The sequence below is a fragment of the Lissotriton helveticus genome, chromosome 10 (genome assembly GCF_964261635.1).
Source record: "Lissotriton helveticus chromosome 10, aLisHel1.1, whole genome shotgun sequence".
Lineage (NCBI taxonomy): Eukaryota > Metazoa > Chordata > Amphibia > Caudata > Salamandridae > Lissotriton > Lissotriton helveticus.
In genome coordinates, this window is record NC_136071.1 from 396,145,812 (window position 1) to 396,161,218 (window position 15,407).

Here is a 15,407-nt window from a genome sequence, read left to right on the forward strand (position 1 = left end):
GATCCTTGTGACTGATGGTGAATGTTTGCATTGCCCAGCATTCAGTCCATCAATTGTTTTTTTTTGCATAGGGAAAGTTAAAGGTGGCTTGACCAGCGCTGGTCCCCACCCATCTATTGATCCAAAGGGCCCAACTGGATATGGGTGCGAGTGGAAGACCAGTAGGGCCCCTTCCAAAGCCTTTGGGGGCCCTGAGGCACTCTACCAGGGATGGGCCTCCCAAACATAAGGTGCATGGCCTCATAAAATTCACAAAGTTGGGCCGGGGTCACTCTGGCTCCTGGAAACTCAGAGGCCCGGTGATGGCTCAGGCGCAGGATCAACCTCAAATCCTGATACTCCCTTATCTCTCCTGATGATTTAGACAGACAGAACAAAGTTGAAGACCTCTTTCATTTCTTGTTCTTCTTCAGTTTGTGGAATTTACCCACACACCTGGACAATTTTGACTGTGACAACAAGCGATTGGAGTGACTCAGCGACAGATTCCAGGAACTTCCTATCAACCAGGATCAAGACTGTTGCAGCATCACATGCAGCGCAGCAAGGAGCTTAAGGGACAACTCCCTCAAGGCCTTGGGGTGCATGACACGACAATCGAAGCAGGTCTTGGAGTCATGGTCACGCTCAATGTGCCAAAGTCAGACGAGGCGTGGATCTGTCACCAACATCTGCCAGTGATGATGGCAGAACCCTAGCACTCAGGAAGTTGGAGACCAGGTGGCTGATAAAATTAAGATCTGTGGACCTAGGCCTATATACGGATAGGGAATTGCATGTCTTCTTACGTGACTGATAGGGTGTTTGATCATGAATTTACGGCAAATTATATGTGATATGATGGATGTAATAGCTGAGTAACTGTGGGTATAACAAGACAGTACCGGCAGTTTCAAAAAAGAAAAAGATAATATTAGAATGTGTTTGGATTTAGCCATATGATCAAGCAAACTGTTCCTTGCTGTATATAAGTATAATACTGTGAAACCTTGGTGGATTAATATAATCAAATAGGAAGTTTGCACTAATTATATATAGAGGAATGTTTCATGCAATACGTTTCTTTCCCTCAATGAAGTTCAGCTTCTATAGGGAAACATGAAAATGTAAAAACTTTTGTCAAGGAATGTAATACAATCTGCAACTTATACCTAAAATGTATTGACACTTTATGTGAAAATATGAAAATGTGAAACTATGATGGAGTAATGTAATCCAATTTGAAATTTATAAGAAATATGTATGAACTCGTCCCTCTCCTTTATGTATCCCAACTTATCTTCCCTCTTTTTCTACTATTACCACATGATTAGTAGTATTTATTGAGGATCTGCATTTATAGGATTAGAGACTGGACTGGACTGGTCTACATCTTGTTAGTTTGTGAGATAAGGGATAGTACATTTGAAACATAAACAGAATGCAGGCCGTTTAAAATTAGGATTAGGTGTAGCAGATTCGGTAAAGTAAAAATAGCTCTCTTGTAGAAATCGACAATACTTACATTTATATACACTATGGTATGCGCTAGTAAAACACAATACCCGTATAATTTTGCATATATATATTGGAAGTAAAGAAAATATGTTGTTTTAATGTGGGGGGATTAAATGCGATTTCTTACATAAATACAAATTTCATATATTGGAAGAAATCTTTGTTCTGAATATAAAAATGTCATGTGATGTAGTGACAAAAATTAGACTATAAGGATGGTGCATTCTTTGTTAAACATAACTTAACCACTACAATATGGCGTCACTGGTTTTTCGAATTTGGCCTCTCTAACATGGCGACTGTTTGAGCCTTTCGTCATTAGCTTACTCTAAAAAATATATATAACTTTGTGTGATGAAGGAGCAACAAATTAGGTGATAAGGATTGTTCACTTTGTGTTATACATAAATTATCGACTATAGTATGACGTTACCAGGTTTTCAGAGTTAAACTTTCCAACATGGCAACTGCTTGAGTCTTTCGTCTGCAGTTTTTATTTTAGAATTAGATGTTTTGTGCAGTACAAATATTTGATTTTTTTTTCTCTTCCAAATACATATTTATGTGAGGAAGCGATAAAATAAGGTCATGACTATACTTGTGCTACATATAACTCAGCCATTGCAATATGGCGCCACCGTGTTTTCGCGTCCTGAGCCATTTTTGGTTTCACATGCCAGGAACGACTATTTCACATGACCAGGACACACTATATACGCAATGTGGTAATGGACGCATAGGTTCATCGCATCAGTACGGACGGATATTTTGGCACATGTTTCTAGTGACACTGGGTAAGTGGTGCTTGGACTGGATGCTTTTTCGAGACTTGTCAGTGAAATTATATTAGTATAAATATCTTAGGATATGTGCAAACTACATCTGTCTTTCATTGTTACTTGAGAGAGGGAGCTTACCACAGACTTCTGCAAACACAGACGTTCATGGTGTCTGCAACACTCCAGACCATTGGGATCAGATATACAGAATTGTCTTGAAAAAGTCTTTTCAAGATGAAACACATGTTGGCTGGCTTGTGCTGGAAGTGTCAATATACAGAATGCAGAATAAACCAACAGAGAAAAACTTGGGGAGTGACAATTGGATCTTGTGTTATTTTGTTTACCAGGGAACTTGATGTACATCTTTTTCTTTAAAGATTATTAAATATTGTATTCAGGCCCGGACTGGCCGTTGCGGGCACCGGGCAATCCCCCGATGCGCCGCAAGGGTGGGGGCCGGTTTTGGGCTCTGGGGGCAGTTTTTGCAGCATAGCTGCCAAATCGGCCCTGTAATAAAATCAGCCGAAAACCGGCCCCGGCAAAGAGCTCGGTCGCACCCCCAACCTCCCCCGCCGCGGGGGCTGGACGAGCACTTTGCCAGGGCCGGTTTTGGTTCTCAGTCCGGCACTGATTGTATTCATGTTCAAGAAGATCCATGACTTCATGGTTATACTAACTATTTATACTGGATGTACTACTAGTTGAACTATCATGTGATGAGGATGGTAAAGTCTTTATTGGGAGAATATAAGCTGTCAAATGCTGGGGCTGCTAAGAAATGAAATTACTCACCTCGGTCAGTGATACGCGTTCGGCTAAGGTTCACCTTCAAAAGCTGTTTGCAATGCTGCACCCCCAATCGGAGCACATTATCTCCAACAGGTGTGCAGGCCAGCCCCAGCACCTGGGCAGCAAGAAAGAAGAAATGAAGGATTAATCAGGGAAGTGGAAGAACAAGATAGAGGACACAATAGAATCAGCAATGAGACAGCGGGAATAAAATGTCAAAGAGGAAAATGATCAGAGAAAGGAAGGTTGAAAGGACAGAAGGCAGGGACAGGTAATAAGATGACAACAGAACGGAGCAGGGGGCAAGCAAGAGGACAAAAAAGCAAAACGTAAAGACTTTAAAAAAAAAAGGTGCAAGGGAATTTATGAAATACGCCACAAGAAAAAGATGAAGGAAGCATTGTGTCACACAATGGGTGAAGAAAGAAAATAAGATGCACTGAAAAGAAACTAAAAATTGGATAGGTGACAATAATTGCTAGAGGGTACACAAATAGCACAAATGCGGTTGGGAAGGTGTTCAAGAAAGATGATAATGTTGCTAATTATAGATTGTCAACATAGGTGATATTAAGATTTCTTACCTGGAAAGTTTAGTACTCTACCATAGGAATCCAAACCACTCATGAAGTTAGACTAATTACAGTGGGTCCAGAATATTTTACTGCTTTTAACTCGCTATTTGTAAAAAATAGTTGTTCACACCTTTGTTTAAAAACAGAAAAACAAAGTATAGTGACCAGACGGCCCCCACTATGTTCACTGGAGGGATAGTCTCTTGAGCAATCTTTTTATTTTTGATTGCGGTACCCACAACCTTTCATTTACTGTCCTTCTCCTTTGCCACATCGAGTTAAACAGCGCCCACATGCCAATACTTCCAAGTTGAAACCTTGCAATTCACGGGCAATAGTGACCCTTTTTAGGTCTCGCCTGACGCTGCAGCGCAAAATGCAGCTCGCTTGGCGAAAGATTTTGTGAATGAGGGGTTTTCAGAAAGAGGCTCGAAGACCCGCCCCTCATTTCCATTGGCTTGCGTCTCCGTTTATGCTAAACGGTGGTCTGCCATTGGAAAATAGTTTTTTTTGTTGATGCCCTTTCGCCTCTGATCCGGCCTGGGTCCGAGCTTTGTTGCTGTCGCAAATCATTTTCTTATCTTTATGTGGCCATGTGTTTCTAATTAGAACTGGTGCCAGGTACGTCCCTTGTGTGAAGTCAGGCGGCGCCATGGAGGTCGTTGTGCGTGGTAGCCACCTTTGAATTCTTTAGTCCTTTAGATGTTTTTTTCATTAGTTCTTATAAATTTCTTCCCCACCTGTTTGTATTCCTTGAAGGGGAGGCTGGTTGGTCACATGTAAATCCAGAAAACTCGTCAAACTGTAAAACTACTCCTACTAGCAAGTAACTATTTAGTTTTGCAGCAGGAATCCTTTTCTGGATTTAAATGTTGTGCATAGATTACGTAGCGGTTTCTCCCCCGTTGGGGGTGCTGTGGTAAGACGAAGGCTTTGTAAGCAGGTGTTGAAGTACTTTGTGTCCTATTTGTGCTTCCTTATTCATTTGTATGTTCACACAGTAATGTTTGGTAAAAGTGTGTGGAGATGCCCATGTGGCTGCTGCACATATAGTGTCAATGGGCACATTGTCCATAAAGGCCAGGGTTGCTCCCTTTTTTCTTGTGAAGTGAGCTGTTGGTCGCAATGGTAATTTGTTGTTAGCATTTGCGTAGCATAGCTGGATTGTTTGGACTATCCATCATCGTGAGATTGTAGCCTTTGAGACCGGAGTACTTGTGTTGGTATGCGAGTAGGCAACAAACAGTTTTTGGCTTTGCGTGTTTGTTCGGTACTTTGTAGATAATACAGCAGTGCTCTCCTTACCAGCTGGGTATGGAGGCTTCTTTCGTTTTTGGGTTTTGAAGAACACCGGGAGCAGAATATTTTGATCTAAGTGATATTTGGATACCACTTTTGGCAGGAACTGTGGGTTTGTTTTTAAAATAACCTTGGCCTTGTGGATTTGCATGTATGGTTCCTGTATGGTTAATGCTTGTAACTCACTTACTCTCCATACGGATGTAACAGCGATTAGAAATGCTGTTTGAAAGCAATGTATTTGAGCTCTGCTTTATGTATGGGCTCCAAGGGTTTTGCCATTAGTTGTGTGAGTACAGTATTTAGACTTCACAAGAGCACTGGAGATGTTCTAGGAGGAGCAATTATTTTACTCCCTTCTAGGAATCGTTTTATGACAGGCCTTGTGAAGAAGCTCTTGCATGTTTTCCCCCTGGTTTATGCTACGATGGCAGCGAGGTGCACCTTTATGCTAGAGTAGTTGATGTGGCTGTCTAGGAGATGAGTCAGGTGTATGATTACTGTTTCTTGTGTGTTGATTAAGTTCATTTGATTGTTAGCAGTGCACCAGGTGGTGCATCGCTTCCATTTTGCTGCATAGCATTTTCTTGTAGTTTGTTTCCTTGCCTCCTTTAGAATTTCCATAGTTCGTTGAGGCAGGTTGAGGTGACCAAACTCTATGTAATCAGGCGCCAAGCTGCTAGGTGTAGCGTTGTCAGTTCTGGATGAAAGATTTGGGCCTGTTGCATTGCCAACAGATCTTTCTCTGCTTTGATTTTGATTATTTGACCTTTGGACATTTCTAGCAGACTGGAGTACCATGTCTGCCCTGGCCATTGTGGAGCAATGAGAATTAGGTTTTTTCCTGGTTGTCTTGTCTTTTCCAGTACCTTTTCTATTAGGGGGATTGGTGGAAAAGTGTATGCAAATGTCCCTGACCAGTTGAGTGACACAGCATTCCCTTTTGACAGGTGGTGAGGATACCTCGAGGCAAAGCAGTTCTGTATTGTTGCAAAAAGGTCTATGGCTGGTGTACCCTAGACATTTAAGATGTACTGTACTATTCTGTGCTTCAGCTCCCATTCCTGTGAGCAGTTGTTTTGTCTGCTTAGTTGGTATGCTGTAGCGTTATATATTCTTGGTAGGTGAACTGTTTGCAGATTGATTGTTTGAGATACTGCCCTTTGCCAGATCTCCTGTGCTAGCTTGCTCAGAGGTAGCATTTTATACCTCCTTGTTTGTTGACGTAGAACGTTTTTGTGGTGTTGTCTGTTTGGATTAAGACAGTCTTCCCCTGAATGTGCTTCTGGAACACTTTAAGTGCTAGGAGAACAGTTTTCATTTCCAAGTAGTTGATATGTTTTATGGAATCCTGTTCGTTCCATTGACCACGTACTTTCAGCTGTTTGTCATGAGCTTCCCATCCATTGAGGGACGCATCTGTAGTTAGTGATAGTCACAGAAAGAGTTGGGTTCCTGAAAGGTCTGCCTTGTGTTATGTTGTTGGATGTCCACCGTAGTATTTCTGCTTGCAGTTTGTGTGTAACTCTCACCAGATCATCCCAACTCCCTGTGGCTTGAGACCAGTTGTTGGTTAGCCATTCCTGGAATGGGCGCATATATAGATGAGCATGAGGATGAGCAGGATGCATGATGTCATCATGCCCATAAGTTTCATAACTCCTCACTGTCAGAGATTGACCCTTCTGGTAGAGGGTGGTTTCTTGCATTATTGCTTGTATTCTTTTTCGCGTCAGGTATGCCTGCGCGTTCTTTGAGTTTAATATTGCACCTAGGAAAGTTTTTTCTCTTTCTGGTGTTGTGGATGATTCTTGTGGTTTATAAAACACCCTATTTATGTAGAATGTGGATAGTTCTCTGAATGTGATTGAGGCGTCTTTGTTATGTGTTTTCCCTTATGAGCCTGTCGTCCAGATAGGAGTATACGTGTATTCCTTCTTTTCTAAGGTGTGCAGAGAATGCGGCAAGGCACTTGATGAAGACACTTGGTGCTGACTTAATTCCAAAAGGCAGTACTTTGAACTGATTTTTGTGTTCCTTGTGTAGGAACTGTAGGTACTTCCTGTGTTTCTTGTTCATTGGGATGTATAAGTAGGCATCCTTGAGGTCTATTGTTGCCATGTAGTCTCCTTTTCGGACATGAGGGATTATTTATTGGAAAGTGGACATTTTGAAATGTTGTGCTAGAATGAACTTGTTTATGAACCTTAGGTCCAGGATTGGCCATAGTGTCAGGTCCTGTTTGGGGACAAGGAAATATGGGGAGTAGTTGCTCTTGAAACACTCTTGTCTTGGGACCAATTCTATTGCTTGTTTTTGGAGTAGGTCCTTGAACTTCGAATTTAGTTGTGCGAGTTATGATTTTTTATATTTCTTTATTTTTGGCGGGGTTGCTGGCGGTGTACCTGTGAGCTCTATGCAATACTCGTATTTTATTGTATTTAAAATACAATTGCCCATTGTGAGGTTTTTCCATTATTGTAAGAATTTTGATATTCTTCCTCCCACAGGTGTTTGATGTGGGTCTTTGTCTGTGTGGACGTCAATTTGTGCTGTTTCCTCTCCATCCCGAGGGTTGGCCTTTGCCCCTTCCTCAAAAGGAGTGTGTTAGACATCTTTTGGCATGTTTCCCCTGGATTTCTGCTCTCTGACCTCCCAGTTTTGACTTTGTTGGTGCTGGCTTGGTGTTTCTGTGCACTTTTCTCACTGCTGATCAGTGATAAACTGCAAGGGCCCCTGTGGAATATTGTGTTATCGATTGGTGTTTCCATGGTTGGCCTATTTGATTTATGTGTCAGTCCCTAGTGAAGTGCACTGAGTGTGCCAGGGCCTGTAAATCAAATGCTTTTAGTGGGCTGCAGCACTGGATTGTGCCACCCCCACAAACAGCCCATAAATGTAACTCTGGCCTTCTAATGCAGAGCCTGTGTGCAGTATGGGACTGCCATGTTGACTTGGCAAGTGCACACACTTGCCAGTCCCTAAACCTTCCCTTTTCTACATATTAATCACACCTAAAGTAGGTCCAAGGTGCCCCTATGGGCAGGTTGCATTGTATGTGAAAGGTAGGCCATGCCCGATGTGTGTGGTATGTCCAGATAGTGAAATACAGCCAAATTCGTTTTTCACTATTGCAAGGCTAGCTGTTCCTATAGGCCGGTATGGGAAGTTAGTTTATAACATCTTCTAAACATAACTGACCCGGGAACAAGATAGTAAAATAAAGTTTAGTATGCCTGAACTCAGGATCTAAAGATGCATCTTTTAATGAAGGTGATTTTTACATTCTGTGTTTGAAAATACCACTTTTAGAAAGTATGCATTTCTTGTTCAGCCATCCAGCAGGCCTCTGCTGGGTTTGTGGATTGACTGTCTGGGTTTTGGATGACTGGGGCTGGGGAGCAGGAGTGGCTCTGGACAGTCTAGGTGGGTCAGGAAAGGGCTGAATAGATCTATGTTGTATTTAGAGTAGGGGGAGGAGATTTTCTTGCACCTGAATGGGCCTGGTCTGCCTCTGACAATGCCATCTCCCCCTTCTGCCAGGAAGCCGCACCAGAGAGGGCAGTACTGATGCTGGCTGGGCGCACACACTCTGCCTGAGAGAACAAATGATTTTGGGCTATGAAAAGTGGAGCCCAAACCCCTGAATTGTAGAACTCTTTTGGACCAAGAAGACTGCCAAGAAGAAGAGCTGAAGAAGCTGTGAGGATGAACTACCACTTTGCTGTGTGCTTTGCTGTGTTGGCCTGCAGTGGCTGCTTCTGTCTTGGGTAGTGAAAGGACTGGACAGAACCTTCTGCAATCTAGTTTTGTGAGTTTCTCCAAGGGCTTGAGGTAGAGCTTGCCCAGTTCAAGAAGTCTCAGGAACACCAAAGACTTCAAGTTCTTCCGCCCTCAGCACTGGGAACTGTGTGTTGTGTGCTGCAACAGAAGAAAAAGCAATCCAACGCCGTCTACGACTCCACTGCCGACTCTGTGTCCTGAAGGCAATCCACAGGGCACCGCTGCAACGCGACCCCGGTCTCACCGACGACACCTGCTAACACCGCCACCGAGCCGCTGCTCGCACCGCGACCTGTGGGCACTGCACTCCGCACAGACTCGCTTCACGAGGACGCCTTGGTATCCCCGACACTGTCACTCCACGCCGAAATCAACGCCGCTGCCTGCACCATGGTTCAAGAGCACCACTGGTAAAGTTACACGCCCCTGGAACTGGTTTGAGCCGGCATATGCACAGTGAGCACCGGGGTGCCACTTGCAGTCACCTTCCTTTCAGCCCTGCCTACCTGGGATACACAAAATCCTGTCTGGGATGGTGCTGGCACCGCCCCTGACAGGAAACCCTTTGTCCAGGCCTCCCTCGCTGGAAGGACTCCCAGCAGCAGGAGGGCAGACTTGTGTCTCGGTGGCAGCATCCATTTTGTGGAGCTGAGGCTGTGTCTGACTTTAACCGGGGTTCACAGTTACATACATGTCGTGTCCCTCTAGAAGGGTGGAATGCTAACCCCGTCGCCAGAATTGGCGAGGGGTTAGTATTCCAATTCGTATGACACCTTACTCGACATGTTTTGATAATGCTATGCCAAAGTTAGCATTTAACCGCGAGGATTATAATGCACTTAAGAGTATATGGTATAGCGTGATCATGGAACAGCTATGAGGACTTGGTTCCGCAAGCTGCAGACAGGCTCAGCTCATGCCAGAGCACCATCTCACATAATTCCAATCACTCTGCCCTCAGGATTGATAAGGCCTTCCATAGGAGTGACTGATAGGAATGTATGTGTCCATTTTAGGTTTAGATATAGTGATACTATATCTATAGGAAGGGGTGATTACACCACCTTGCCCCAGCTGTCGTGCAGCCAGTTATGTCAGATTTGGATGGCCAGCCAGGGGTGGCATAATACATGCTGCATCCCCTGGTAGGCCCTGAGTACACCTAAGCCCTGGGTACCTAAGGTATACTTGTACAGGGACTGATAAGGTGACCCAGCATCCAATTAGATATGTACCTAAGGTACATGGAGTCCATTTTACAGAGAGAGCAGGAAGCCTGGGGTCCTGAATAGCAGGATCCCAGGCCAACTAAGTCAGAAACCAGCAAAACACTAGGCAAAAAGTTGGGGGTAACCATAGTCAGGTATCCACCTTCCTACATAACCCCCCCCCCAAACGAAAGGAGATAAGGCTATCCTTCAATCAATCAATCAAGGCATTTATAGAGCGCACTACTCAACCGTAGGGTCTCAAGGCGCTAGGAGGGGGGGGGGGTGCCGTCACTGCTCGAACAGCCAGGTCTTGAGCTTCTTCCTGAAGGAGGGGTGGTCTTGGGTCAGGCGCAGGTCGGGAGGGAGGGAGTTCCAGGTCTTGGCGGCCAGGTAGGAGAAGGACCTTCCTCCTGTTGTCGCTCTTCGGATGCGGGGGACGGCGGCGAGGGCTTGGCTGGTTGATCTGAGGTGGCGCTTGGGAGCGTAGAAGTTGATTCGGTTGTTGAGGTAGCTCGGGCCTTGGTCGTGTAGGGCTTTGTGTGCGTGGGTGAGGAGACGGAAGGTGATTCTTTTGTTGACGGGGAGCCAGTGCAGGTCTCTCAGATGTCCGGAGATGTGGCTGTTTCGTGGGATGTCGAGGATGAGTCTGGCTGAGGCGTTCTGGATCCGCTGGAGTCTCTTCTGGAGCTTGGCGGTGGTTCCGGCGTAGAGGGCGTTGCCGTAGTCCAGTCGGCTGGTGACGAGGGACTGGGTGACAGTCTTCCTGGTCTCAGTGGGGATCCACCAGAAGATCTTCCGTAGCATGCGTAGGATGTTAAAGCATGACGACGAGGAGACGGCGTTGACTTGTCTGGTCATGGAGAGGGAGGAGTCCAGGATGAAGCCCAGGTTGCGTGCGTGATCCGTCGGTTTGGGTGCGGTGCCCAGGGCGGGGGGCCACCAGGAGTCGTCCCAGGCGGAGGGCGAGGAGCCCAGGATGAGGACCTCCGTCTTGTCTGAGTTCAGCTTCAGGCGGCTGGTCGTCATCCACTCGGCTACATCTCTCATCCCTTCGTGCAGGTTGGCTCTGGCAGTGGCGGGGTCGTTGGTCAGGGAGAGGATCAGCTGGGTGTCGTCGGCGTAGGAGATTATGTTGAGGTTGTGTTGGCGTGCGATGGCCGCGAGGGGGCTCATGTAGATCCTTGACCAGGTAAGCCTATATTGCCTGAGTGGCCATATGAGGAGGTGCATGCACTGGCATGGTTACCCCCTATCTCATGGTCCACTAAGCAATCCCTCACCCTAAGGGTATCTGAGGGTCTCCACCATAGGGAATCTCTACCTGTGGTGTGTTTTGGCAAAGTAAAAGGCTGGTGCTGGGATGGAGTGCTGAAGTGAGGCTCCACTAATGTTGGACTCAACTTCCTCCAATCACTATCCACCATACATGCCTTTCTTTCCAGGACTGAGTTGCTGTATGCTCTCAGGGTCAACCTCTGGCTACCTAAGGCTGGAGGCTGGGTCCCTCTGTTTGGCTTACTGGAGGGGCAGGTCAGGTTTGGGGCCCTTAGGTCCCAGGTTTGGCTGTGCCCAACAGTGTCCATCTGGGGGAGGTCCCTAACTAATTTTAAGGGGGATCCCTCAGGAGTTTGTTTTAATTTCACTTGGCTAGGACTACTAGCTTCAGTGCCCTTAATCTGCTGATTGGGGAGTTCTTTTGGACAGGGGGCCCTTTGGGGTCCACCACTGGCCCCCCTGACCTCTACAGCCTTGGGCTGACTGAGGCAGGGTAGAGAGGGGCAGGTTACCTGCTCCAGACTGGGTCCCACCTTGGAAGGGTCCACTGACATCAGGGGTTCTGCCAGGCTAGGCCTGACTACCTCTGGGGCAGCTCCTTCACAATGGGCAAGATCAGTTCCCTGAGGAGGCTGATCTTTTCCTAAAGTCTGGTGGGAGGGAGATTTCTCTTCCTCCTCAATGCTCTCTGTTTGAGTGGAGTGATCCAAAATTTCAGGCTTCACAACACTATTATCAGTCTGAGTTTGGGCTGTGGCCATCACAACCCCACCAACCTTTTCAGGAAGGGACTCAGTTTGGGTATGGGCTGTTACCATCACAGCCCTGCTAACCTTTTCAGGGAGGGAATCTACTTGAGATTGGGCTGAGACTGGCACAGCCCTCTTAACCTGTTCAGGAAGATTTACCATTTTAGAATGGGTTTCTTGTTCTACCTCAGCCCAGGCTGAGATCTCTAAATCATTCCCCAGTAGGCAATCTACAGGCAGGTTTGATGACACTGCCACTCTCTTGGGGCCAGTGACACTTCCCCAGCTGAGATTTACCACTGCTATGGGATGACTCTTCTGCACTCCATCAATGTTTGTCACCTGGTATGTGGCACCAGGTATAAGTTGCCTTGAGGGGACTAGGCTTTCAGTCACCATGGTGATGCTAGCCCCTGTGTCTCTATAGGCCTCAACTTTCAGACCATTGATGAGGGGCTCCTGTCTGTATTTGCCCAAAGTGTTGGGACAATCAGTGAAGTTGGCAAACCCCATCCCATGCCATTCTCACAGGCAAGAGTATCTAAGTCAGGGGACATGGTTAGGCCAGAGTCCCCAGGAACTCCCTAAGTAAATCCACCCAAATTCTTGGGGGCACTCCCACCACCTGGGGGATTAGTACTAGTAGTAACAGGAGGCTTAGAAGTGTTACTTGGGGGTATGTTTTCCTCATTGCGGTTGGCCCTGGGGCAACTGCTGTCAGTTTTCCAATGCCCTACCTGTTTGCAAGTATAGCAATAAGGTTTCTTCTGGGTATTGTAAGGATTCTGGGACCCACCCCCCTCAGAGGATTTTTGGGGCCCTGATGTGGTTTGATCTGTAGATTTATTCCCACCCTTCTCTTGAGGCTTGGTTGATTCCTTCTTTTGGTCACCACCTTGGTTCTTAGGCCTAATCCTGGTTCTGACCCATTTGTCTGCCCTCTTACCCAATTCTTGTGGAGAGGTCAGATCAGAGTCTACCAGGTGCTGGTGTAATAACTGGTTCTGACAATTATTTAAGACTTGCTCTCTCATAATTAGATTATACAATCCTTTGTAATCAGTAACTTTACTACCCAGTAACCAGCCTTCCAAAGCCTCAGTGGCACAATCAACAAGGTCAGCCCAATCCTGAGACTGAATTTTCTGGGTGTCTCTGAACAGCAACATGTACTGCTCAGTTGTTAAGCCAAACCCATCAACCAGTGTATTCTTCAGGACTTGGTAATTGTTAGCATCCTCAGCTCTAGTAGTGAGGAGCTTATCTCTACCTTTACCTTCAAAGGAAAGCCACAATATAGCTGCCCACTGACTCTGGGGGATGCACTGGACAGTGCAGGCCCTCTCCAAAGCAGTCATCCATTTGTGGATGTCATCCCCTTGTTTAAAGGGGGGCACTATTTTACTCAGGTGTCTAGTATCAAAACTCCTGTCTTTATCTTTAGGGATAATGCTGCCACCAGTGGGGACTGCCCCACTCAACTGTTGCTCTCTAGCAAAGGCAAGCTTCTCCTTGGCAAGGGCAAGTTCTTCCCTTGGATCCTCAGATTAGCTTCTTTCATCCTTGCTTCATGTTCTCTTCTCTGAGGGGAAGTCATTCTCCTCTGGGGAGAAGTCATTCTCCTCTGAGAAGAGGCATGAGAGTGCACAGATCTATTGGAGTCCCTAGAAGGAGACCTATCTCTTCTAACTCCAAAGTTAGGCCTGCTTAGGGTCAGTACTGGGCGTCCCCTAGATCCTTCCCCATGTAGGTCTAAGTTGGCCCTAGTAAGCCTGCTGACTAGCCCAGGACCTTTGTCTGCCTCATCCCCAGAGGGATTCTCTTCATCCTCCTCCTCCTCTACATCAACTGTTTCGTGGAGGTCTGGATCACCAAGGGTACCCTCTAAGGCTGGCATGCTCCCATCTGTATGAGAAGCCTTTCTAGCATCATAAGTCTCTAAGAGACCTAACAGAAAAGGAGTGGTAGGGTTAGAACCCTGTTTCAGTTTCCTGGAGGTACACAATTGTCTCATCTCCTGGAAACTGAGAGCTGCATATCTGGAAAGGACCTGTGGAGGGTCACTAGCCACTAGGGGAGTCTCTGCAGACTCTCCATGGGTAGACATGCTTCTAGTGTGGTGTAAGTGATGCACCTACCTACACTATGGGTTTACCTACTGATCCTTTGCTAAGAGTTGTAGTCAGGGTGTGCTAAGCCCCGTTACACTACAACAGCTGGTTCAGTAGAACTCAGAGTATTCTAAGTTAAGTTATATGTACCTTGGTACTTATGTGATCTTTCGAATGATATTCAAAGGATACGTGTGAGGTAAAACAATAGCAAGCTCAAATCCCAACCGCTGCTCACCGATGTGAGAAGTTGGCCTGATATATAGTGCTCACTATTCTAGTGATCACTCTGTATCATTCCAAACGAACCTTATTGATGATTGGTTGTAAGTCAACCTGATAGACCAGCTATCCTAGTAGCGTGGACAAAAGCAGTCTTTAGGCTAAACTCTAGAGGGCGTGTTAAGCCAGCTGTTTTACCATCACATATACCCCTTGAACACCAAGTGAAAGGACACCACACACGTTGTTATAAAAATAAAGGATATTTATTAATAACAAGTCTACACTGAACTCTTTATGAGTCAGGGAGCTAAGCACGATACAAAACTCTTACGAAAATACTATAAGTTGCACAATTTACACAGATGCCCGAGGGGCACGAAAAACCATATACTCTAAAAGTGGAATGCGAAATACTAGCAGGTAAGTAACACGATCCAGAGGCTTCAGGACCGCTAGGACTACCCTACTGAACCCTCAGGTTAGGAGCAGGAGGCCTAGGGAACCCGGGTGCAGAGTGGGAACTCTTACGCGGGATGAGGGACAAAGTCTATGGATGCTAGCAGTTCTTAAAGTTACTGTTTCCGGACGAATCCGACTAGGTAGATGTAAAGGAGCAGGAGTAGTGGGAGTAACCGAGTCCGAGACTTTGACCAGTGATTTTAAAGAAGGTTTTATTTTTATATATGCTCTCCGGCTTCTACTAGTAAGTCTCTCCCTAGCAAACGCTGCAGGATCCGTTTTGGTATTTTTAATAGGCTCCAGGATGTCTTCTCCGGTCAGGATCCAGTCTCGAGATGGCCCAGTGGTCCGGAAAGGCACACGACATGTAACAGAAGAGAACAAAAGGAAATGGTCACTGGGACGTTCACTTCACGTCATGCAGTGGGGCCGGGTGTGAGGGAGAACCAAGTGCTCAAGTGATTGTTTTATACAGCGAGTGCTCTGGTGCTCGTGAAAAGGGGGGGGGTTTCGCATCGACTATACAATATTTACACTAGCGCTCGGTTTCTTTACTCCGGAGGGTGCAGACGCCGTCCCACCCAACCCGCTACCTTGCCCCGTACCTCTGAAAGCCACACTCCTCCCCCGGGAGCGTGGCGGGGCGGCTCGT

At 46.2% G+C, this 15,407-nt stretch overlaps 1 protein-coding gene across 3 annotated transcripts in view; it reads right to left on the minus strand.

Moving 5' to 3' along the window:
• Window positions 1-15,407, minus strand: part of LOC144784230 (uncharacterized) — a 1,557,451-nt gene that overhangs the window by 49,477 nt on the left and 1,492,567 nt on the right. For all 3 annotated transcript variants that reach the window (XM_078662879.1, XM_078662880.1, XM_078662881.1), the window contains one exon: window positions 3,072-3,183. In XM_078662879.1, coding sequence (XP_078519005.1) covers window positions 3,072-3,183 — 112 coding nt within the window. The remainder of the gene's footprint in view (window positions 1-3,071; window positions 3,184-15,407) is intronic.